Source organism: Oncorhynchus clarkii, chromosome 22 (genome assembly GCF_045791955.1).
Source record: "Oncorhynchus clarkii lewisi isolate Uvic-CL-2024 chromosome 22, UVic_Ocla_1.0, whole genome shotgun sequence".
Taxonomy (NCBI): Eukaryota; Metazoa; Chordata; class Actinopteri; order Salmoniformes; family Salmonidae; genus Oncorhynchus; species Oncorhynchus clarkii.
This window is the reverse complement of record NC_092168.1, coordinates 32,996,586-33,021,594: the sequence shown is the minus strand read 5'-3', so window position 1 is coordinate 33,021,594 and position 25,009 is coordinate 32,996,586. Positions and strand designations below refer to the sequence as shown.

Here is a 25,009-nt window from a genome sequence, read left to right as displayed (position 1 = left end):
AATTTAAAAAGGGTGGGAAAGTCAAGGAATAATTTATACATTGAGGTTCATGCTGCAACTATTTTAAAGGAAAACCTGACATCATAACACAGACAATAAACTGCAAAAGGCAATGTCAAAAATAAGTCACTGTCAGTGAAAGGGAGGAGGAATCATACATTCAGGTTCATGCTATAGAGAATGAATTAACTGCAAAAGGCAATGTCCCTTTACAGTGGCTGACCTTGCACTGTGATGATGGTGCTGCAGTTTACAGCCCCAGCATCATTCTGTGCCTCACAGGTGTATACTCCATCATCAGCAGATCTTGTGGAGCACAGCTCAAGGACTGCCATTGAGTCAACAAATGAAGTTCTACAGTTGTCACCATCTGTTATCTTATTGTCATTTTTGTACCACTGCATTCGCAGAGAGGGCGCACTTGTAACTTTGCATTCAAGATGGAGTGGCTCGCCCTGCTTCACGAACGTTGTATGTGGCAATTTCAGTACGAATTCAGGAGGTTCTGCAAAGCCCAAGAATATGAAGTTAGAATTTGGAGAACTTCAAGGATTTGAAAATTTATCAGCAACAAAGAATGGGATGATGATGGGAGGAAGCCAATGGTTCGCTACATGGGAGAATACATTTGTTATATTACATAGAAAGACAACCCTGAAAAAAATTTGTTATGCATGGGTTATAGGCAGAGTGATGAAGGAGCGATGAAAATGAAAAAAAGAGATGTAATTAAATAAATGAAGGGTGGCAAAAAAGAGTATAATCCAACCTTTCACCAATAAATTGGTTGTACACTTCACGGTGCCAGCATCATTGCTAACTTGGCAAGAGTACGTTCCACTTTGCAAAAATCCAACTGAGTAAAGATCTAAGAAGCAAGATAATCCTTCCAGTCCAACTGAACATGATGGTCCAGTTATCAGTTCAGTGTCATCCTTGAACCATTTGACTGTAAAAGGAGGTGTTCCTTGAAATACACCCTGGAAGTGTACAGTGGCTTTGGGAATGACAGCCTGGGACTCAGGTTCAGATACAAAGCTTGGTGGCACTAAAAACCATTGGAAGAAAGATTAAATGAGAGACGAGTTCATCAACTGGTGCCTAGAGAAATGTAAGAGTAAGATTTAAGAGTAAAAGTAAAAACTAAAAGTATGACTCTGACCTTTTGCTTTTAATGCACCACTGCAATCACTACTTCCAGCTTTGTTTGTGATTTTACACAAGTACTCCCCTGTATCCTCTTCCTCAAAATTCTTAATTTCCAAAGACACAGTGTTGTCTTTCTGCTCTAACTGATACTTGGTTTTATTTGCAAGGACACTGCCGTCTTTGGTCCATTGCACTGATATTGGCAAAGAACCAGCGACTTTGCATTCCATATAAACTACAGAGCCCAAAACCTCCTGAGTCTCCATTAATTTCTTGATGAATGTAGGCGCAATGACTTGTTCTGTTTCAAAACAACAACAAAAATCCATTAGCAATGGAGAGTAAAATCAACTTTTGTTTTCCAAATGTTTTTGGAACTGAGAAATTCAAAGTAATTTTGCACTGACCTACGACAATCAATTTAACCTTGCAGCTGCAGGTATCAACAGAGTTTGTAGCCTCAAACAGGTAATCCCCTGCATCTTCCAGTTGTGTAGACTGAATCTTCAAACTACTGAGGTTATTCTCAAAGTTAAGTTTATTTTGCCTGCTGGGTGTGAGTTCTAGTCCATCTTTTGTCCACTTTACTTTGATCTCAGGGGTGCCAGAGACCTTGCACTCCAAACTGACTGCATCACCTAGAGTGACATTTATCACCTCTGGTTTTTCTATAATCTTAGGTGGTTCTAAAATACAAACAAGCAGACATGAGGATTAGCTACAAACTTAACGATCAACTTCAAAACTTTAAACTTGATCATCATTTAAATCAAGCAAAGACACACCTTGCACCATCAGGGTTGCAAAGCACTTGTCCTGTCCAGCCTCATTTGCAACCTGGCAGGTATATTTTCCGCTGTGACAGGCCTCACAGATCGGAATCCTTAGAGTTGCCACATTATTTTCAAAGATCCTTTCAGTTTTAGGATCTACCAAGATCCAGTTCTCATCTTTTTTCCATTGTACAGACAGAGATGGCGATCCCATCACAACACACTGAAATGTAGCGACACTCCCCAAAACAGAGGAAGCATTTTCCATCTTCTTTACAAAAGACGGTCGCACTAATGTGAAGAAAACATTTCATCAGAATAATACATTGAAAATGCTGACATTTTCAATGTGAAAATTGACTTAGAGAAATAATGATCATCATAAGTGACTAACCTTTCATAGACATTGTGGTGCTACACGAACAGCTTCCCACCTCATTTGAAACTGTGCACTGATATCCACCAACATCTAAAGCATCACATTCCTGTATTTTCAGGCTCATGACATTACCATATTCATAAATTGCATGCTTCTTATTGGTTTTGATCTGCTTTTTATCTTTGTGCCATGTAACCTCAAATGGACCAGTTCCTGCCACTTGGCATTCAAAGACACTCATCGAGCCCTTCACGACTTCAACAGGCGTTAACTCTCCAATAAATGCTGGGGGCTCTGAAATAAGGAAGCAGGTTTAAATGAGTGGGAGGATTGTGTCAATAAACATCTGAGTAAAATGTTGAATTACTGGCTCAAAAGACTGGAAGTAGGCTAAACCAACCTTTCACGGCTAACTCCATGCTGCAGCTCTCACTGCCTGCCTCATTACGGGCCTCACAGAAGTATACTCCACTGTCATTGGCATCAGCACCAATTATCTCTAAGCTCGCCACAGACTTAACGAAGAACATTTTGTATTTGTCACTACGACTTATCTCCTTCCCATCTCTGAACCAGTGCACTTGTATTTCTGGAGTGCCACCAACATGGCACTCAAAGTGTTTATTTTCTCTAAGTTTCACAACTGATAATTTGTCAGGTTTTTCAAGGAAACTGGGAGGTTCTGCAAAAAAGATTAACTATTCGTAAATACATATTAACGTCAATAAAAATTCCCAAATATATTGACAAAGGTAAGTTGAAGGTCAATGCCAACCTTTGACAAAGAGCGTTGCCTGGCAAACATCAGAGCCGACGTCATTATGTATTTCACAAACATAGTTTCCACAGTCTGTCGTTTTGGCAAAGAAGAGCTCCAGTGAAGTAGAGTTGTAATCTTTAATCACAGAGCAATCCGAGCTTGATAAGATCTCCTTCTTGTCTTTAAACCATTTCATGGTCAAGGGTGGCGTGCCAGACGAAAGGACATTAAACTGAACCTTTGATCCAGGCAAAACATCCATTGATTCAGGTTTTTCTAGAATAGATGGCGGTTCTGTTGATGAAAGGGGAAGATGTGCATTGTCAAAGTTGCTGTTACCTTCCAATATACTGGATATACACTGTATCTAACATCAAAAGACAATCCAAAGCTAACAAACCTTTCACAAGCAAGGCACCAGAACACTGGTCTTTGCCTGCCTTATTACTAGCAATGCAGGTATAGCCGCCACTGTCAGCACTATCAAGACGACTAATTTCTAGAAATGCCGAGTTCTCAAAGAATGTGCATTTGTGTTTCTCATCGCTCTTGATCTCCTTCTCATCTTTGTACCAGAGTACAGATATTGGCAGGGATCCAGACACAAGACACTCCAAGTGGGCAAAAGATCCTTTGATACTCTCCATTTTCTCCAGTCTTCTTGTGAAAGATGGTTTAATAGTTTGATCTATCATAAAAGTAAATAGTATACGGTGAGTAGTTGTACACTGTAAGATGGCGGGGTATACATACATTTAAGATTGATTCAAATAAAAATGATCCACTGATCAACAAACCTAGAACAGTGATTGAAGCCTCACAGGTGCTGCTTCCAACATCATTTGAAACCTCAAAGGTGTATTCACCACTATCACTTTTCTCTGTAGAGAGTATCTTCAGTACAGAGCTCTTATCTCTGCTCTGTACTTTGTATCTTTGACCTGATGTCAGCTCTCTTCCATCCTTCAGCCACATGGCTTTGAGGACTTTAGATCCTGAGAACCTGCATTCAAGAGTAGCTGGATCTCCTGTTGTTACACTGATAGACTTGGCTTGCTCAGTAATATTTGCAGGTTCTGTGATAAACAAAATATTAAATGAACAATCCACTATTTAATAGTACAATACTGTGATAAAAATAAAATATAAATTGCAAAAGTTAAAGACCTAAATATCCAACCAACCTTTGACTGTAAGCGTGGCAAGACATTTCTGACTTCCAGCCTCATTCTGTGCCTGACAAATATATTTTCCACCATGTTTCATCTGAGTGTTTCTTAAAGTTAACACTGCCGTTCTGGTCTCATAAGATATCTTTATATGTTCGCCTTCTTTAACTTCATGATCCTCCTTTATCCATGATACAGTCATGGGCAGTGATCCCTTTAAAGTGCACTGCATAGAAATCTCTGAGCCAACTAAAGAACTGATGTTCTCTATTTTCTGTACAAACGAGGGTGGTTCTATTGAAGGAAGACCATACATGTCAAGGTATAATTCAATAATAACAACAGGTCACAGTCTATAAAATACAGATAGGTACAGTATATTTATATAATGTAGAATTTTAACCAACCTTTTAATGTAATTTGGCAATCACATGTTGTCTTCCCAACTTCATTTTCTATGTTACATTGGTATTTTCCAGCATCCCCAGACTCACATTTAAGAATCTGAAGAGTGACTACACCATCTTGTATATTTATCTTATGCCTTTTGTCATTTCTGATCTGCTTGGTGTCCTGATAACAAGATATTTCAAATGGAGCTGAGCCTGAAATAACTCCTTCGAATATAACATCAGACCCTTTCACAACTTCTTTGGACTCAAAAGCTGTCACAAACATGGGAGGTTCTACAACAAAGATAAAATAAAGTTATTATTCTACACAGACAATAACATAGTACAGATAAACTGTAAAAGTGAATACTGAATACACACCTTTGACTGTAACTGTGCTGCCGCAGTGGTCACTACCAGCATCACTTGATGCCACACAAACATAATCTCCACTATCATCAACAGAGCAGTTCACAATATCAAGTGAAGCAACTGAGTCAGTGAAGGACAGTCTGCATTTATCATTTGAAGTGATTTCAGTCTCATTCTTAAGCCACTTAACATTGATCACAGGACTGCCAGTGACTTTGCACGTCAATGTAAGTGGTTGTCCATTTTTCACCAGTTTTAATGGCTCAAGCCTCATTGAAAACTGAGGAGGTTCTGGAAATAATTGATGATAACAATTACTCCAAAAGACAGTAACATCAAGAAAAGCTGTAGAGAAAATATACATAATTGATCAAAGAAAAGGCACCTTTCACAAACAAGACTGCAGAGTGTGCCACCTTCCCGGCATCATTGGCCACTTGGCAAGTGTAGTTAGCCGAGTCACTGGGTTTCACTGAGTGAAGTTCCAAGAAACTTGAAGAAGCGTCTTTCTTGATAAAACTTGCGCCTCTAGTGGTTATCTCCTTGTCCTCTCTGAACCACTTAATCGTAAAAGGAGCTGATCCAGTGAAAGCAGACTTCAAGACAACAGTAGATCCTGGTACGACATCTTGGTTGTCAGGTTTTAATGTGAAGATTGGAGGTTCTAAAATCAGGTTGGAAGAGACAAAATGTGAATGTGTTCGTTCAGCTTCATTATGGCCAAAATAATGTAACACTATTATACTACTATTAAACTATGTTACTCTAATAAGTATAGTTATTCTAACCTTTAACACATAAGGTTCCACTGCTCTCTTTAAATCCAGCAGAATTTGTTGCCCGACATGTATATACTCCCTCATCACACTTTTCTATTTGGGTTATTCCCAATGTAGCCGTGGTTTCTTTCATTTCAAGTTGATATTTCTGTCCAGACGTTATTTCTTTATCATCTTTGTACCAAGAGATGGACATGGGCTGAGATCCAGATACTTTGCTCTCCATAGTAATGTTGTTACCAATATTTCCATCAACTTTCTTAAGATTTTTTGTGAAAGATGGTGGAAGAACACGATCTGTTGAGGGGAATATAACTTTTTTCATTATAACAATCTTGTGGTTCCTCAAGTCGTAATTATGGAAAAAGCATAAACTACTAAACAAACCTAGCACTGTGACTGAACAAGAGCACTGATCTTTTCCGACGCGGTTGGACACTTCCATCGTGTATTCACATGTGCCTCCTTTCTCTGCCGCAACAATCTTTAAGATGGCTACATTGTCTTTAAGAGTGATTTTATATTTTCGACCTCCTGTAATCTCCTTTCCATCTTGGAGCCATTTCACTTTAAGATCCGGGCTTCCTGCAATTCTGCATTCCAAGGTTGCTGATTCCCCTGAAGTCACGTTGATGGATGCGGCTTTCTCTAAGATTCTAGCGGGTTCTAAAATGTAATTATACAAAGATTTTTAGATTTGAAACATCAACAGTGGCCCAAAATAATATACTTGTGTGAAATATTCTGAATCTAACCTTGAACTGCTAAAGAGGTTTCACATTTTTGTTGACCAGCCTCATTCTCTGCTTGGCAAGTATACTTTCCACCATGGCAAATGTCAACAGCTGCTATTGTCAAAATGGCGATATTATTCTGAAATGCCATGGTGATATTAGGGTCATCATCCCTAAGCCATTCAGCATCCTTCATCCACTTGACAGTAATAGGGGCAGAGCCTTTTATAGTACCCTGCAGTTTAACAGCATTGCCCAAAACTGCTGTAGTGTTCTCAATCTTCTTTGCGAATGATGGTGGTTCTAAAAAAAATTACAATTATAGCAATAATAGTCATTATAATTTAGAGGAATACATAGGTAAGAGGAATAAGAAGAAGAAGAATATCCTCCATGAATGTTTGTTTTGTTTTAACTAACCTTTCTGTTTGGCAATTGTCTTTGCAGTGATTGAACCAACATCATTTGACACAACACATTGATATTCCCCAACATCTGCACTTTCAAATGAGCAGATCTCCAAAGAAGCAATCGAGTCCTGAGAAACAATCTTGTATTTCCTATCGGAAGTGAGTGATTTCTTACTCCTAGACCAATTGAATTCAAATGGGGCAGTGCCTGCAACTTCACATTGGAAGAGAGCAACAGTGCCCCTGACTGCTTCAACCATTTGCAATTCCTTTTTGAAGGATGGTGGTTCTGAGAAGAGATATTTGATACAATTTCACAATAACATAATATTCAGAAGACAATATCAAAGATCGTAATTATCTACATAACTGACACAACAAACCTTTTATAGTTAACTTGGTGCTACAGCTCTCACAGCCAGCTTCATTCAGGACTTCACATGTGTAATTTCCACTGTCTAACAAAGCAATTTCACTGATCTCCAAAGTAGCAAAACCGTCCTTGAAAGTGATTTTGTATTTCTCGCCAGCCGAGAGCTCTTTGTCATTCAGAAACCAGGTGACATGGAGTTCAGGTGACCCTTTGATTGTGCACTGCAAACGTGCACTTATGCCTTGCTTCCAAACCAAGTTGGGTTCCAGTCTCTTTACAAAGACTGGGGGTTCTGCAGGATGTATGCATTGAACAATTCAAAACAATGTTTTAAGGAGTCATTGCTAATGAACAAAACTCAGAAAAAGAGGAGCAAATACAAGTTAAAAGTATGAGATTTTGTCAAAAGGCAGTTGAAGATGCAGCCAAAAGATACAGATGGGTGAAGATATTGCAAAATCTATAAATCTATCTGATCATAATCCAAAGATGTTAATTTCCATAACTGCATATATAGTGTGCCACAAATACTGCAGAAAGCTTGAAAATGAACTGATTAGCCTTACCTTGAACCTTTATTGAAGTGGAGCAACTTGTGCTTCCAGCATCATTGGCAGCTGTACAGACATAGTTCCCAGTGTCTTTAAGTTTTCCTTTTGGGATATCAAGAGTGACCATCTTATCTTCAAAAGACTGTTTACAATCCATTGTTTGATGGAGCTTTTTGCCATCCTTTATCCAGGTGATGGACACTCCGGTATCCTCATCCAACTGACACTCAAGGTGCAGTGGATTTCCAACAGCGACTGACACTGATTCAAGTGTTTTCACAAAATAGGGTTTGTTGATGACCTTCATCTCCATGCTGCACACAGCAGTTCCAACACTGTTGAACGCTTTACACAGGTAAACACCTTGATCCGTAAGTTCAAGTTTTGATATTTCAAGAATATATTTATTCTTTTCTGAGGAGATTTTGTAGTTTCCCCCCGAAGAAATGGCATTGTTGTCTTTATGCCAGACAATAGTCATCGGTGAAGATCCAGTGACTACACACTGAATGTTTGCCTTTTTCCCAACATACAATGTCAATGGATCAGGCTTAGTAATAAAGGCAGGTGGGAAAAGTTCTATGAAATTTGAAAATAAGAAAGGGAAAATACATAATAAAACATAATAATTAACAACATATTAAGATTTATTTCAAAACCTGACAAAATCCAATAACTTGACAAATCACAAGGGAGATCATTTGTTTGAGCTTTTTTAGCGAGTATAGATGACCATAACTAGATTTGTGGAGGGAAGAAGCACATCATATTACTAAAACCATAACCTTTGGTACAACAACCTGTTGAAATAAATTAAGTAAAAGTTCAGTTCACTCACCAGTTACGTTGAGTTTGGCGGCACAGGTGTCACTGCCATTCTGGTTTGTAGCCTTGCAAGTATATTCACCACTGTCAGCTTTGGTTGGGCTCAGAAGCTCCAATGAAGATGTCAGTTGCCGACTGATGATCCTGCAATTTGAACTCTCTTTGATAGGAGTGCCAGACTTGAACCACTTGAACTGCACATTTGGTGCATCTTCAATCTCACATTCGAACTTGGCTCCGCTGCCAACATTGATCTCCAGGGGCTGGATTTTGTACCTGAAAACCGGTGGCACTATAATGTGCAGGGAAAGGGAAGAAAATAGTACAATTAGCACACTGGCTATGATTCTGGTTGATGTAGTTAAAAGTGGTGAAATGGTGAACCTAGGATGGAAGGTTGCAAAACAGGACTGACCAGGAGGGACTGTGGAGGGAAATGATGTTAGGTTTGGATCAAAACACTTCAATGAAGAAAATGAGACCAAGATTAAATGTCCAAGAAGGCATGCAAAAAGAGGGTTTCAGGACTCAATGGGGAAGACGAGAGTGATGTGGAGTCAAAGAGGATGACGGGGAATGGACCAGAGGTGGATTTTTAAGAGAGTGATATGGGTAAAAAGAAGATACCTTGGAACAAGAAAGCAGGAGGATATGGGGGTGGTATCAATGAAAATATTACTGTTAATTTATAGTGATTTTAAAGTAAAGTGAATGCATGCTAGGAATCACCAATGGAAGTTTATGTCGCGTTAGTCACTATTTTTATGAAAATATGAAAATATCCCCATTATCCAACCTCTCGAGACAACAGTGAGTCTTGATGTTGTTGTAGCCTTGCCAGCTTCATTCTCAGCCTCACAGACATATTCTCCTTCGTGCTTCTCCTTGACAATCTTGCAGATTACTAGTGTGTATGTGTCATGGTCTTTTGAACACTTAAATTCTTTGCCAGATTTGACCAACTTTCCATTGAAAAGCCAGTTAACTTTTGTGACACACATTATGGTCACACTAAAAGTAACCATGCTATTGTTCTCTGAACAAATATCCTCCAGGGGAGTTACAATAATGGGATAAGCTTTAGTGAATTGCTCAGGAAGTTTACTAACCATAACTGCCTCTGACAGAAACTCCTCCATCGTTTCTCTCTGTATAAACACATGAGACTGTTCGACAGGGACAGAGGCGAAGGGTACTGCTGTGGTTAAATCTGCAGCACCTACATCTCTCTCATCATGTTTTTTTACTGTCACAGATCTGGTCTCCTGCCTAGTAGTCTGCCTGGATTCATGCACCACAGTGCGATCCTGAGCTGTTATGCTTTGGAACGAAGCCATCGTTTCAGTCTTCTGAGCAGCAGACTGGGTTACAGGGGATTCGAAACCCGCTGCACTCTCTGTTACTCTGACAGTTTCCACCACCGATGACAGCATTTCTTTGGATTTTGCACTGCTAACATTTGTTTTCTGAGGCTTGACTATTTGCATTGTGCCAGGTTGGTCCAAAATGAGGGTCTGTTGTTCTCTATAAACTATAGCATGGAAAGCTGCTTGGAGTTCTGTCCTCAGATCAGCAGTCTGAGGGTATTCTCCTTCAAAAGCAATTGTTATTTCCATGGAGGCACCTGGTGTTGTGATAAGGTAGGTGAACATTGCACCCTTAGTTTCCCTGCCTACCTTCACTTCCTGTACCTCGACAGCCTCCAATCTCTCAACAACGTCTGCTAGTATAAGTGGCTGGTCACAAGCCACAGCAGACTGAAGCGCAGTTTTCAACTGATGTCTGACGCCCAAACTTGTTGGTTTTGGCATTGGGATCACAAAGGTAAGTTCCTTTGGAAGAACTTGGCTCTCCTGAGACTCGTGCACAAATAATACCCCTTTAGGCTGAGTCTTTACACTGACAACCAATCCAGCAGATTTTCCAATTTCACTTGATTGCTCACCAACAATGATGTGTTTCTCCTCCAATAATATTGATTGTCTCACTGACTGACCTTCGTGGATCTGAACAGCAAAATCCTGTTCAGCTGCATGTAAAATGGCACAACCTTCAGTTGCTATTGCCTTCTCTTCAATATAGACAGGCTTTGTCGGGATCTTTGGTTCAATTTTCACTACAGGTTTGAATGCATCATTTGCTTTCAAATGTATGGTATGCCCCTCTTCTATACTTTGAGTGTCAACCACAGTTACTGAGTGCATAATGTTCCAGCGATCCTCCTTTTCGATTAATGCACGCTGCTGTTTGACATCACTAGTAAATGGTGTTTCTTTGGATATCTGCATGGGCATTGATGTGACCTGAAGAATGTTCTGAGGTCTGTGTTCTGTTCTAAGCTCTGACTGAACTCCTGTCACGGACACATCAAGATCTTTGGAATAATCTGCACTAAACTCCCTTTTATCCTCTGAGGTTGCTGCATGTTTGCGGGCTCTTTCCTGTTTCTGTACTGCAGTCTGCTGATCTGGCTTCTCAGGACTAAGTATACCTTCTTTAGGTAATACACTTTCTGACTGAATAGACTGAAGATGTAAAGGAGCTTTGGCCTCTTTTCTTGGTTCAATTGAAATTGTGTCCAGCTGAGCTGAAAACTCAGATATCTTCTCACAAGTGACAGATTTCCATTCATTGTGGGTGACTGTGTGCAACAAAGTAGGGCTTTTTCTTGCATCTGCACTCTCTGGCAATGGCTTCTCGCAAGTAAATCTACCTTCAGACTGCAATATATCTGGCTTACTAATCGTCTGTAGATGTAAGAGCTGTTCCTCTTCTTTTTCAAATTGCAAAGACATCGCGCTTTCCAAACCTGGAATAGCTTTTGAGTGTTCAGTCTGGAGCAGATGTTTTTCTTCAGCACTCATGGCTGATTTCAATAACCTATCTTTACTTACCAAAGCGCTCTCTTGTTTAGGTTTGTGTATTTCAAATCTCTGCTCTTTGGATAAAGTATGTTGAGTCTCACTGACCGGTGCGACCACTGGGTTAGGACGTTCCTTCTCTAGCAGGGACTGAGTGGGTTTATCCGATGTTGATAGCGTATCACAATGGCGCTCTGATAGTGGCAGTTGCCCAGTCAATGTAGCGGTATATAAAATCTTAACACCCTCTGTAACTCTGAAGCTTCTCTCTTCCTCAGGCCTAGTGGTTATACCTAATTTCTCTTTCAGAATTGGTATCCTGGTTTCAACTAGATGACTACTGACAACCTGTTTTGGTTCCTTAGATGACTTAATCTGTTCTGGTTTTCTGTCTCCTAAAACCTCAGTTCTCACTGTGATTAGAGGAATGACCTCTTCTGATGTGGCAGACATTATGTTTGAATGATGTTCCCTTGCAGGCTCAAGCTCTAAGATTTCCGGACTTTGGATACGGTCAGAATGTTGCTCTATGAGCTTTTGGCTCTCTTGGACAGCAGATGTAAAAGCGGCCATATGCAGTTGTTTAATAGGCGCAGCTGAGGCTGGAGGTGGTCTGGTGGGAGTCACAGACACTCTCTCTTCTACCTCATGTGACTGCAGCACTGCAGCCTGGTGGGTGACTCGCTCTCTATGAAGGGTAGCAGCAGAGATATCCAACTCTCTAAGGGTGTCCACTTGCTCGCTGGAAATAACCTGTCTGTCTTCAGTACCTATGGTGTACACCATCTGATCTCTGGCCCTGGCTTCTCCAGGAAGGTTGACCATGTACAAGCGTGACTCTGTAGCCTGTTCAGTCATGGATACTTTATAACCTTTTTGTTTCTGAACAACCACATGTTGTTCCTGGTGCTGAGATATAGAGACAGACTCTCTGAACACGATTAGCTCAGCACTACAAGAGGCCTCCCCAGATGGGTTGGAAGCCCTACAAGTGTAGAGGCCACTGTCCTCCTTTTGGATGCCCTTCATGTTGATGAAGCCAGAGCCATTTGGGTTGTTCACCACAATACAATACTTACTGGGCTGAATGTGATAACTACCTTTAAGCCACTGAACCTCTGGAAGAGGATTCCCAGTGACAATATACTTGAAGAGAGCTAGACCACCTTCAGAGCATTGTACAGGCTCAATAGTTTTAATAAATTCAGGTGGTTGGCCAGTGGGTTTGAACATTTTCTCAACCTGCCTCTCTGGTTTCTTTGTGTCACTTATTTGGATGTTCAAGAAAGTAGTACAGGTTGATTGGCCAAACCTGTTGCTTGCAGTACATGAGTATTCTCCTTCAAATTCCTTCTCTACTTTGTTAATGACGAGGGTATATTCGTCTCGCTCTTGAACAAATGTGTAAACTGATGAACTTGTTATAACCTGACCATTGTGGAACCACTGGACATTAGGCTTTGGAAGACAAGATATTGTGACAGTAAATCTAGCTATGTCCCCAATAGTGACAGCTACTGGTGAGAGTTGGGTCACAAAAACTGGCTTTTCTTTTTTCTTCTCTGTTGTACTAGAATAAAGTTTGGACTCTGGCTTGAGTTCAAGTGTTTTGCTTTTGCCTAATTGTAGACCAGTGAAGTAAGACTCCTGTTTTTCCTCTTCAGCTGAGACAGTGAAGCTAGAGAAAGCTGAGTAAAATAATTACATTATGTTATCACTTACAATAATGTATAAATATTAAGATAAAAAAAACAACAAAGCAATAAATAAAGGAATGTATTTTAACGATAACACCTCTTGAATTTGAAATCAGCAAGACAAAAAACATGCATTATTTTAATTTCACATAAAAGCCATGTAGGTTTCACCTATTGCATTACAATTCAAGGTAAATATTATGACCGTTCAAGATAGTCACATGCCCAACATATAGTTTTACAAAGGGACATTATACATGATCATATTGCTCCAGACATTTTTTTTTAAATCTGGAGGATATGGGCCTGTGCAAAAAAAAAGATGAAGGGCCTGTTTCCCAGTTCCAGATCAAGCCGACTCATGGTCTGCAAAGCACCTCCAACTCTGAAAGTGATTTTTAGTCCAGGAATAGGCTTAATCTGAGTCCAGGAATCTGACATTCAATCACATGTTAATGATAAAGAAAATATATTTACCTTTGACTTCCTTTTCCTTTTTCTCCACCTCCTTTTCAACCACTGTCAATAGACAAACATTTATAAATTAGTGATTTTTATCAAATATATATATATATATATATATATAGTACTTACTGCTAGAACCAGGTAACATAGGTTACATCCATATTGTCAACATCTATTTTGCAATGATGAAAACAATCTGACATGCTTTGGTTTTGATGTGATCATACAGTGAATTCCGTCTCTTGGAAAGCATGTTATAAATTGAGCACATCTCTCTCTCTTTTCACATTTAAGTCAGTGTACTTGACAACCTGTTTCTTAGCACATTTGTCCATGAGCTATCATTTTATAATCTATTTTTCTTGTTGTATAGGGCAGTATGGGAGCTGTGTGAAATGTGGAGTTGACAAGAACGGCCAATAGTTGAAAGCAGTCTGAAATGTGGAGTTGACAAGAACGGCCAATAGTTTGGAACAGTGTGAAATGTGGAATTGACAAGAACGGCCAATAACGGCCAAGAGTGCATATTGGTGGTAAGGACCAAAGCATGCAGTTGCCAACCTTTCATCACTGTGCTGCATTCAGCGTCTCCGGCTGAATTGACAATTTTGCAAGTGTAAACGCCCCCTTGCTTAGGACCAACGTTCATAACATTTAAGCAGCACAAGGGCCCCTTGTGTTTCAGAGAGTAAGAAATGGACTCTTCGACAATCAACCGATTGTGTAGCCAGATAACAAACGGAGTAGGAATTCCCTTTATAACGCAAAAGAGAGACACGGTGTCTCTAGGTTTGGCAAGGATTTCTGGGGGCAGTGTCACAAGGAACTCTGGGTAGGTGGCACCAATGTAATCACATTCGTATTCTCCATAGGGTATAACATCAGGGTAATACTCATGGCTTATCTGCCTTTGAGTTCTTTGTGAGAATGGCGGTAGAGGTCCAAGACTCTGTAAGGACTCCTGCTTGTCTTGGTCAGAGGGCTTTTTAGACGACTCCCTGTCTGTCTTAGAGTCTTTATTGACAGAATCGGAAGGGATGGGTGTTTCGGCTTTGGGATTCACTTCTTTGGCTGGGTGAGAATAAAGTTAAGGGAGATTTATTAGGTATTAAGAACATCAGTCAGAGGACATCAGTAAGAGGGTATCTTAGATCTAAACACTGGGAGTTAGTAAGATGGCGAGATGGTATTAGGGGCATGCTTTGAATGGGGAAAAAAAACTATACTTACAAAATAAATATGTTATTACATTATATTCCAATCGGTTACAATCTAAAGGAAATATTAAAAGTTTTAAAGGTTTTACAAAAGAATCAAGCGGAATGGAGGTGAAATGGACCAGAGAGTGGAAATATTAAATAGAAACTGTATCCACCTTCAACTGTGAGTTGTGCCGAAGTTCTGCTCTCTCCGTGTTTATTTTTTGTGGTACAGAGGTATGTCCCTTGGTCACCAAGCTGAACATTGAGTATGACAAGCAACAGCACATCTCCATTTTGGGTACGTTTAACCCTCTCTGTGTCTGTGAGGTTCCTTCCATTATGATCCCACACTATTTCAGTAAAGGGTTGCCCGTGGAACGAGCAGTTGAACTGAGCCATCTCACCACTTTTGACTTTGACGTCATTCATTTTCAAGAGCAACTTAGGGCTTCTAGGGATGCTCATTTCAGAATTCTCAACAGTGGTCACCTCAACCATCTTTACTGATGAAGATGACGTCCTCATTGTGGACATCTCAGACACAGTCTCATAGGTCTGTACACTGTGTGATCCACTGACATCCACTGACTGGTACCCTTCTGAATACATTTCCATTTTATGACTGATCATTGTTCCCCCAGTGCTTGACACACTTTGCCTAGCTACAGATTTCATATTTTGATCTGGGAGAATTAGAAGAGTGTAATTTGGTCAACAATCAACTGCTATCAAAATGAACCTATACTACGAGTAAAGAAAAGTTTAATAACTTTGGAAACAGATTATCCACCACACCAGGGCAATATGAAGATAAGGAGAAAGATCAATTGAATCATACAAGTACACGCATAGAGCAAAAATAAGTTCTAGGACAAATAGTATCTATTCTCAACCTTTAACAATACAGAAGCACACTTAAATTGGACATACAGAACCAACTATGTTCAATAAGACTTTTACTCACCTTCAAGTGCCAGATATCCTGCGCAAGTGACCATTCCTGCCGAGTTTCTGGCAACACAGGTGTATTCCCCTTCATCCTCGGGGTACACTCTAGAAATCTCCAGCTGGCAGGTGTCATCGAACTGAGACATCCTGAAGGCATCGGACTGTCCGATCTCTTTCTTATGGACGTACCAAGAGATCTTTAGATCTAGCAAGAGAAAAGTTTGGTTAATGTCCATAGTATTAATAATGCAAGATTATTAATGCTGCTTTTTATGAATAATGCAATACTATTATTATTTTAATTGAACAGTTTAGAGAACAAAGTAAGAGATAGGCCTAGTGGAAGTCGAGATAGATACCTTCACCAGAGATTCTGCACTGGAACCTAGCAGCCTCTCCCTCATTGACTGAGGTGTTGTTCATTGGTGTTATGATCACAGGCTTGGACATTGGAGATCCAGTGTCAGGAGAAACGACTTCTGAAACTGAAATAAAATCAATCTTATTTTTTTCCCCTTTTTTCATTAAGAGGTTATTTCAGTACTTTATATGTGATTGTTTTTCCACTTTACCTTCCACATTGAGTGGTGCTGAGCTGGTGGCAAGCCCAACGTCATTCTTGGCCTCGCAGTTGTACAAGGCTGCGTCCTCTGGGAACACTTCGATGAGAAGCAGAGTGTGCTCATTTCCTTCACGCAGGAACTTGCACTTGAAGCCAGGGGAGAGAGCCTGGGAGTTCTTGTACCATAACACCTGGGGCTGGGGGACGCCAGTCACTTCCACAGAAAATCTAGCAGGTTTGCCAGCCTCCACAGACAGGGCCTGCATGCCGCAAATTATCTGAGGTGGCTCAGGGACTAAATTATGGGAACAAACAAAGACATTTGATGAGAAGAAAGGAAGGAACACCAAGCTTAGGGAAAACTGGGTAGTTTAAATTTTTTGAAGAAGAAAAAACCCATATGTTTTCCCTGTGATTTAGTTGTTTAAATACATCCTTGTAAAAACATAATTGAAATTTGCATTATTTGAAAATTGCATTATTATTTCAGTGTGACTTTTGTTATTGGGAGTTAAAAGAGAGCAAACACTTACTATTGACATGTAGAGTCACCACGACCCTGTTCTTGCCAGCGATGAAGGTGTACTCCCCTGCATCACTTCTATAGGTTTCAGAGATGGTCATGCGATGGACCTTTCTAATGGCAATGTAGTGGAGCCTATCGTCAAGGTTGAACTGGATCTCAGCACCGTTCCTCAGCCAGCGACCTTCAACGTCGTCCTCACTGACTTCAAACTCAAACGACGCTTTTTGTTTCTCAACAACCTGAAAATAAATAATACAAATGTTCATATTAACACTGATCATTTTTTAACTATTCAGTTTTAAACTGTCCTCCTTCAATGTAATGTTATCCGTATTCACCGTGAATTCTTTCTCCTCGGGTTCTGTGATGTGGATGTCACGCCCCTCCACGGTGAGATGAGCCTTTGACATGCTTGCACCAGCGACCACAGAGTACTCTGCAGCATCAGACAGGCGGACTGACTGGATCATTAGACGGTGCAAGAATTTCTCAGTGGAGACCTTGTATCTGTCAAGGCATTTTAGAAATAACTCTTAAGATACAGAGGAATCGTTCAAATGTAGCATTTCACAGGAATCTCACAGGAATAATATACAAATAAATGAATGAGACGTACCTTTCAGACATTTCCAGTTCCTGTCCATCTTTCATCCACGTCACCTGAGCATTAGGCTCAGAGATCTCACATTCAAAAGTGGCCCTCTTCTTCTCTGTGATCTTGATATCTTTGATGTGCTTGGTGAATTCAATAACGCGTGCTGTGAGAGAGCAAATACATTAATGAACAACAGAAAAATTACTTTCATGATTAATATTTAGAAAGGGTCTGGATAAAAAAAAACATACCATCAACATATAGGCTGGCTGTAGTTGCAGCAGAGCCAGCAGCAAACTTGTACTCTGCACCATCACCAAAATGAACATTTCGGATGGTGAGAGAGTGAGTTAGGTGTTTGGTGCGGCTCTGACATCTGTCAGTGGAGCGAATCTCAACACCATTCTTCAGCCACTTGTAGGTGATGCCCTCATAGTTGACATTCACTTCAAATGTGATGGTGTCTTTCTCCTGTGCATTGAGGTCTTCCAGCATGGAGGTGATCAAAATGGCTAAGGAAAAAACAATGTCATTAGAGAAAAAGACCTATGTGATACAAATTATTTCAAGTACAGATTAGTTGAAAACTTACGGCTAACTTTCAGAGTTGCAGAGACTCTGTCATTTCCACAGACAAAGGTGTATTCTGCAGAGTCTTCACTGCCAGTGTTCATGATCTTGAGCTGGTGAAGTTTGCCCTGCACCACAATCCTGAACTTGTCACTCATTTCTATCTCCACTCCATTCTTCAGCCAGGTGGATGGGACATTGAAATGTGACACTTCGCATTCAAAAGTGGCCACCTGGGTCTCTGGGACTTCAATGTTCTTGATGGGTTTTGTGACACGCAGAGCTGGAGAGAACGAACAATAATGAATATATTGAAAATACATTTGAGTGGGTTAAGTCATCTATTTGTTCACGTGTCAACACTTACATTCAACATATAAATGAGTACTGCACTGCACATGTCCGACCATAGCAGTGTACTCTCCTGCCTTGTGGTCATCCACATTCTGGATGATCAGCTTGTGAGATTTTCTCTCAGACAGCATTTTGATGTTTTCACTTGGTTTAAGCTCGACGTTATTGAACATCCATTTGATAGGGATGTCATCATGAGACAGGCTCAGCTCAAAAGAGGCAGTGGCATCCAATAGTGATGTCACATCTTTAGGCTTCTTCGTTATAGTAATTGCTGAAAAAAAGATTGAGAGTCAAAACTTTAAAAATCTTAAGTAAACAAACATTTGCAATTTGTGACCATAAAAATATGAACTTACCCTCAACGTTCAGTCTGGCATTAGCAGATAGTTTTCCAAGTTTGAATCCATAAACTGATTCATCGTGTATGGTGCAGTTTTTGATCTTCAAGGTGTGGATCATGCCATCAACGGTGACTTCATATTTCTCACTAGGTTGGATCTCTACACCATTCTTAATCCATTGTGAGCCCTTCACATTCTCATGGGTGAGCTCCAGAATGAATGCTGCTTCTTGTGTCTCAGTGACAGTTTGGTTCTTCAGGGTCTTCTTGACTTTCACAGCTATGAAATCAAACACAAACATGACATAACAGCAGGCATATAGTAATAATATAATAGTCATATATTAATGCTAACACCAGTTGAAAATAAGTTAACATTTCTACTCAGGAGGTAACACCTACCTTCAACTCTCAGGTTGGCTGTTGTCTTGGAGTTTGCAATCTGGTAGGTGTATTCACCAATGTCATTGGGTCTGGTGATGACAATAACAAGACGTCTGACAGCTCCATTTTTCTCACTCCTGACATTTTCACCAAAGTCACAAGGTTGTCCATCCTTCAGCCACTTGCCCTCAGCAGTTGGGTTGGCCACCTCACACTCAAATTCAGCTGTCTGAGAGTCAGCCACAATGATGTCATGCAGCGGTCTGGATATAGCGCCACCTGGGAACACAAAACATTTGGATTTATTTCCTCCAATTAGGTAACTGTCCTAAAAAGTTTTTAGATTTGGCAGGTGAATGGTTGTTGTAATATCCAACTGAACTTTTACACCATAACGTGTATATGTTTACAGTGTAATGCACTTTTTTGACAAGAGTTATCTTACCTGACACAGTAAGCTTTGCGCTGGATATCTGTTCACCAGCAGCGAATGTGTATTGCCCCTCTTCATCCTTCATGGCATTAATGACAGTCATACTGTGGTTCTTGCCCTTGGTCACTATCTTGTACTTGGAATCATTTTTCAGATGTTGTTTCTTGAAGGTCCAGATACCATCAATGCCAGGGTGGGACACCTCCACATTAAATGTGACGTGCTGTGTCTCTGTGCAAACTTGATCCTCCATTTGCTTCACAATTGAAATTTCTGTAAAAAAAAAGTGAAGTATGTTTTAGTTGGATAATATCTGTAACTGACAAAATGTATTGTATGAAGTTATGTTGCATTTAATCACTTGTGCAAAAGCTTACTTTGGACTATCAGTTTACAGCTAGAGTCAGCTTTGCCAACACATAGCTTGTAGGTTCCTTCATCAGAGGCGAAGGTCCTATTGAACACCAGACGCTGTTTGGATCCCTTTGGAACAATCTGGATTCTCTCACTGGGCATCACAAGCTTGTCATTGTGGAACCACTTAATTGAGCTAATATCTGCAGCAGAGATTTTAGCCTCCATAACAGCCTTGGTGCCCTCAACTGATGTAATATCCTTGAGTGGGGTCAAGATGCTAATCGCTGTAATACACACAGAAAAAGACAAAACGATAAGGCCTAGTAAATAAAGAAATACTCAAAATCAGTATGGACAGTATGAAATCAAATCACTTACTTTGAACAGTCAGCTTTGCAGTGGTGGAAATGTCCTGAGCAGGAACTACAAAGGAGTACATTCCACCATCAAGCCTGCCTGTATCCTCTATGAGAAGTTTATGGATGAGCTTGTCAATAACAATGTGGATGCGATCTGAAGCTTCAATGACAACACCATTCTTCATCCAAGTGCCCTCAACATCTTCTTGAGAGAATCGCACCTCAAACTGGCTTATGTCACCCTCACAGATTGTCATATCAGAGAGGGGGTGCAACAGGGTCACAGGGCGCACTAAAGGAGAAGAGATTGAAGTAAGACTTGATTTCATGCAACTACACATGTTAATAGGTCATGAAAAAACAATCTGCAAGCATATTTTTTTGTTGTCTTTCATCTAGATAGAAATCCTCATCCTTAGAACACTCACGTTTCATTTTCAGGGAGGCACTAGTCTTGAATTCACCCGTGGTGAATGTATATTTTCCCTGGTCTTCTTTCTTTACATCTTTCACAGATAAACTGTGGCGTCCTCGGCGGGAGGAGATGGCATGCTTGCTGCTGGGAGTGAGCTCCTTGTTCTCAAAATGCCATACACCTTCGACATCCTCTCGAGACACTTCACACTCAAACTCCCCAGAGTAGGTCTCAGGCACCTCAATGTTCTCCAGCCTCTTTACAATTGACAGTGGGGCACCTGAATAATGAGAGCACTGTTAGTATATCTATTCCAGAAAACAAAGAGTACATTTACTGATGAAAAAGGACAAGTTTCCCACAGATTAAACTTAGTTCTTCTCCATTGAACCTGCTTTTTAGTCTAGGACTAGGCTTAATCTGTATCTGAGAACCCAGTCATTAAAGTTCTACTTGTACACCAGTGGTAAGAAAAACGACCAACCTTCCACATTGAGTCTGGCAGTGGTCCTGATGTGGTCATCTTCAACAACAGCACAACTGTATTCTGCATCGTCCTTCATGTTGATGGTCAGTACAGAAAGGAAATGAACCTTTCTGTCTGAGTGCATCCTGTATTTGTCTCCAGAGAAAATCTCTGCATTGTTCATCAGCCATTTGACTTTAACAAAAGGCTCATTGGTCTCACACTCAAAGGTCGCCATGGTGTCTTTCTCTTTCACGTTGGTTTCTTCTAGCTCTTGTGTGAAGGTGATGACTGTCTTTGCTAAAAGGATGAAGATGGTATAATGTATCAGGGATGCCGTGATTCATACAGAATATCAATTACACAGATTTAAATAAGGTTTGATATCTAGGTTTCAGATTGCAATAACTTAATAATTTCCACTGAATGATGATCAATGGCAGCTTATTTTATTTTTTTGCTTACAGCACCTGGTACTAACGAGGACCGGCCCTGAACCCTTACTACTGTGCATCTTGTGTCACAACCTCAGACAATAGGCTACTAATGCTATGAACAATGTAGAAAAATTACTGAAATTATTACTTTACCTTGCACCAATAAGAATGCATGGCTTGAAGTCTCTCCAGCAATGTTCATGGCTTTGACCATGATGCTAGCAGAGTCTTCTGCTGTGACCTTTTTGATTACCAATTCACATACATTGTCTTCAGGCCAGAACGAGTAAATGCGATCTGTTTTCTCCAGCAGAATTCCATTCTTGAACCACTGGCACTCAGGGTCTGGTCTACCGGTAACTCTGACTCTGAAGTGAACTTCTTCCATCTGAGACACGGTCTGACTAGCAATGCGTTCAATGATCTTTGGAGCTTCCATGCTGGGAGAGAGCTTTACTCTCTCTGGTTTAATTGAGGGAACATGAACCTTGCGTTCCTCCTCTTTTTTCTTATCAGCCTCAGACAACATTTTCTGATGGTGAAGCAGTTCTTCCTTCCTCTTCCTAAGCATGTCCTCATAGGACTCATCCTTCTTACGAGACTTGAGCTCCACAGCAGTGATGGCTTCATAATAACCTTCCTCTGTCCTGCGCTTAAATTTGCCCTTCAACTCATCTGTCTCCTCTGTGGCTTTTGAATGGATGACTCTTTCGGTCTTCTTTAGTTGCACTACCTCTTTGGTGTCTTTGATGGCAGTTGGTTTTTCAACCTTAACCACATCAAAGGAAACTCTGCCATGTTCAGCCATGGTGCTAGGCTCTGGGGCCTTATGCTCTGGTGCACGACGAAGAACAGATCTGAAGTCCTCTTTCTGCGTGATCTCCAGCTTCACCAGATGCTCAGCTGTGCCCTCAGGGTTCTCTGCTAACACTTTGACATCTCCTGCATCGTATGACTTGATATCGATAATCTCAAGATAGTAAATGCCATCATAGCGAAGTCTCATTCTCTTGCTCTTGCGAATGAGCTGCCCATTGAGGTACCAGTTGACCTTAGGTGTAGGATAACCAGTTACTCTGCAACGGAACCTTGCAATTTCACCTTCCTGCACATTTGCATTCTCAGGAAGAAGGACAATTTCAGGCTTTGTCTTCTCAGCCCCTTCATCTGCAGTGACTCCAGAAGGACCTCCTTCGTGAGCCATGCGCTCCATCTCATCAATTTTGTGTAGTCCCCTCCTGCCCTCAGGTAACTGAGTTTCCTCAACCATGCTCTTCTCCTCCTTTACAATAAGTGTAGCCGAGGTCTGATCGGCACCAAACGTGTTAGTGGCTCTGCAGGTGATGACACCACTGTCTCTGGCATAGGCAACTTCAAAGTCAAGGCTACAGTAGCCAAATTCATTAACCATGCGCAATCTGTTAGCAGCTGCAAGGGGTTTGCCATCAAGTAACCACTCAACAACCATAGTGGGATCACCAATAGGGGTCAGTCTGCATTCAAAGTGGACAGCACCAGAATGCTTCAGCCTGACGGAAGTCAGCTTCTTCTTGAACTGTGGTTTCTGCTGCTTGTCCTTGTCATATAGGTCAGCCTCCTCCCACTGCTCTTGGCCATAACGTAGATGCAGGGATTCCAACTCTGGAGCTGCAATTTCCTTGGCCTTGTATGTTCCCTTGGGAATAATGAGTCTCCTCTCTGGTGCAGGTTCAGCAGTTTCCACCTCAATGTTGACCCTGCAGCGAGTGGTATCTCTTCCAGCTTTGTTAATGGCTGTGGCTGTGTACCAAGCACTATCAGTGCCTACTGTTTGGGGGATCTGGAATTTGGCCTCTCCTTTGGTGCCTTCAATCCTGAAATATATACATTTGTATTACATTTTAGTCATTTAGCAGACACTATTATTCAGAGCAACTAGGGTTAAGTGCCTTGCTCAAGGGCAAATCAACTGCTTTTTAACCTAGTCGGCTCAGGGATTCGAAGCAGTGACCTTTTGGTTTCTGGCCCAATGCTCTTAACTGCTAGGCTACTGTAATGTATCTGAATAGACTCAGAATATTCAACATGTGAGGTCAACATACTAACTGTATTTTAACTCATGATATGGACAAGACACTTACTTGATATTTGGGTGCTTCATTGGGGAGACGATGTCACTGTTTTTCAGCCAAACAATATCAGGCAGGGGGTTTCCGATGGCTTTGACAGCCAACTCAACCAGAGTGCCTTGCTTAACACTGATGTTCTTCAGCTTCTCAATAAACTGGGGTCTGATCAAGTTTTCTTTGGCTGTAAATGTAACAAAGATCAAGCACATACAAATGAATGGAATAAAAATAAATAACAAATAAACAATAGATTCATGTCCTGAAATATTCACTGGAGCACAAATCAAAATGTTTCCCTTTTTCCTGAGTCAGTCACATATTTCAAATGGAGCCTTACCATCAACTGTAAGTGTCATGGAGACAGAGGTCCTTCCAGCTCTGTTCTGAGCGACCACGGTCCACTCTCCAGAGTCATGGGGCATGGCTGGAACCACAATCAATGACGTAGTTCCATCTTCCTTCACCACTATCTTGTGGGTGTAATCATTGACAACTTGTTGTCCTGAAAATAACAAAGAAAGGAATAATAGTTTTAATATTTTTTTAATAAAACATATCCTAGACGATGTATCATGTTTTCACATCACTTACCATTGTGGAACCAGAAAGTGTCAGGCATGGGTCTACCAACTACTTTCAGGTCAAATCTGGCAGTCTGCCCTTCAGCACACTTGAATGACTGTGGCTTCAAGACAAACACAGGCTTGTATAGTCTCTCCAGCTGACTCTCATCAGTGTCATCAAGTCTGCGAGCAGGAGAGCGTCCGGGAGAACGACCGGGAGAGCGGCTTGTAGAGCGTGGGGATGTGGACCTGAGAAATGAACACAGAAATGAAAAGTTCTTATGATGGCTTTATGATTAGGCTATTAAGCAGCTACATCACTTACATGTGGGATTCATAGCATAACCTCTCACCTCATTCTCTGCATTGCCGGTGACTCAGGCATCTGTGGAGCTTCTGCTCCTGCAGTTGGCACCACATACAGTTTCCCAGAGCTTACAGAGTTGCCCTTCATGTTGCTGGCTAATGCTGTGTAAACACCTTCATCCTCTGGCAGCACCACAGGAAGACGCAGGCTGGCTCTACCATCCTGAAGACTCTCCATCTGGTAACGGCCGCCATGATGGATACGCTTGCCATCTTTGTACCATACGATCTTTTGAGAGACAAGAAATTATGGATAAATGTTTCATAAATAAATGTACATTTATATGAAGTAGAATGGACACAAAATATAAAAATACATGTTTTCTGACTAC

General features: G+C 40.8%; 2 protein-coding genes across 25 annotated transcripts in view; both read right to left on the bottom strand.

Annotated features, from left to right (window-relative positions):
* LOC139380804 (titin-like) overlaps nucleotides 1-25,009 on the bottom strand; it is a 178,849-nt gene that overhangs the window by 133,140 nt on the left and 20,700 nt on the right. For 23 of the 24 annotated variants that reach the window (XM_071123844.1, XM_071123847.1, XM_071123845.1 and 20 more), the window contains 23 exons: nucleotides 24,665-24,906; nucleotides 24,340-24,560; nucleotides 24,086-24,250; nucleotides 23,761-23,929; nucleotides 21,794-23,493; nucleotides 21,222-21,503; nucleotides 20,751-21,017; nucleotides 20,342-20,614; nucleotides 19,984-20,247; nucleotides 19,619-19,879; nucleotides 19,192-19,452; nucleotides 18,806-19,069; nucleotides 18,460-18,720; nucleotides 18,115-18,375; nucleotides 17,774-18,034; nucleotides 17,544-17,685; nucleotides 17,266-17,434; nucleotides 16,935-17,166; nucleotides 16,412-16,696; nucleotides 16,199-16,324; nucleotides 15,856-16,044; nucleotides 13,702-13,743; nucleotides 8,680-8,958 (listed from right to left, as the gene is read on the bottom strand). In XM_071123844.1, coding sequence (XP_070979945.1) covers nucleotides 8,680-8,958; nucleotides 13,702-13,743; nucleotides 15,856-16,044; nucleotides 16,199-16,324; nucleotides 16,412-16,696; nucleotides 16,935-17,166; nucleotides 17,266-17,434; nucleotides 17,544-17,685; nucleotides 17,774-18,034; nucleotides 18,115-18,375; nucleotides 18,460-18,720; nucleotides 18,806-19,069; nucleotides 19,192-19,452; nucleotides 19,619-19,879; nucleotides 19,984-20,247; nucleotides 20,342-20,614; nucleotides 20,751-21,017; nucleotides 21,222-21,503; nucleotides 21,794-23,493; nucleotides 23,761-23,929; nucleotides 24,086-24,250; nucleotides 24,340-24,560; nucleotides 24,665-24,906 — 6,616 coding nt within the window. Of the gene's footprint in view, nucleotides 1-223; nucleotides 506-769; nucleotides 1,049-1,162; nucleotides 1,451-1,556; nucleotides 1,836-1,934; nucleotides 2,214-2,316; nucleotides 2,596-2,701; nucleotides 2,984-3,076; nucleotides 3,356-3,461; nucleotides 3,750-3,858; nucleotides 4,138-4,245; nucleotides 4,525-4,637; nucleotides 4,917-5,003; nucleotides 5,286-5,379; nucleotides 5,659-5,782; nucleotides 6,071-6,160; nucleotides 6,440-6,528; nucleotides 6,811-6,927; nucleotides 7,207-7,300; nucleotides 7,583-7,856; nucleotides 8,421-8,679; nucleotides 8,959-13,701; nucleotides 13,744-15,855; nucleotides 16,045-16,198; nucleotides 16,325-16,411; nucleotides 16,697-16,934; nucleotides 17,167-17,265; nucleotides 17,435-17,543; nucleotides 17,686-17,773; nucleotides 18,035-18,114; nucleotides 18,376-18,459; nucleotides 18,721-18,805; nucleotides 19,070-19,191; nucleotides 19,453-19,618; nucleotides 19,880-19,983; nucleotides 20,248-20,341; nucleotides 20,615-20,750; nucleotides 21,018-21,221; nucleotides 21,504-21,793; nucleotides 23,494-23,760; nucleotides 23,930-24,085; nucleotides 24,251-24,339; nucleotides 24,561-24,664; nucleotides 24,907-25,009 lie in introns of all 24 variants that reach the window. The other variant, XM_071123839.1, reaches the window with a different exon arrangement.
* LOC139380943 (myosin-binding protein H-like) lies at nucleotides 13,984-15,652 on the bottom strand. The gene is made up of 3 exons (XM_071124132.1): nucleotides 15,065-15,652; nucleotides 14,251-14,760; nucleotides 13,984-14,000 (listed from the first exon to the last, which is right to left on the bottom strand). The coding sequence occupies exons 1-3, from the start codon at nucleotides 15,564-15,566 to the stop codon at nucleotides 13,984-13,986; spliced, it is 1,029 nt and encodes a 342-aa protein (XP_070980233.1). The 5' UTR covers nucleotides 15,567-15,652.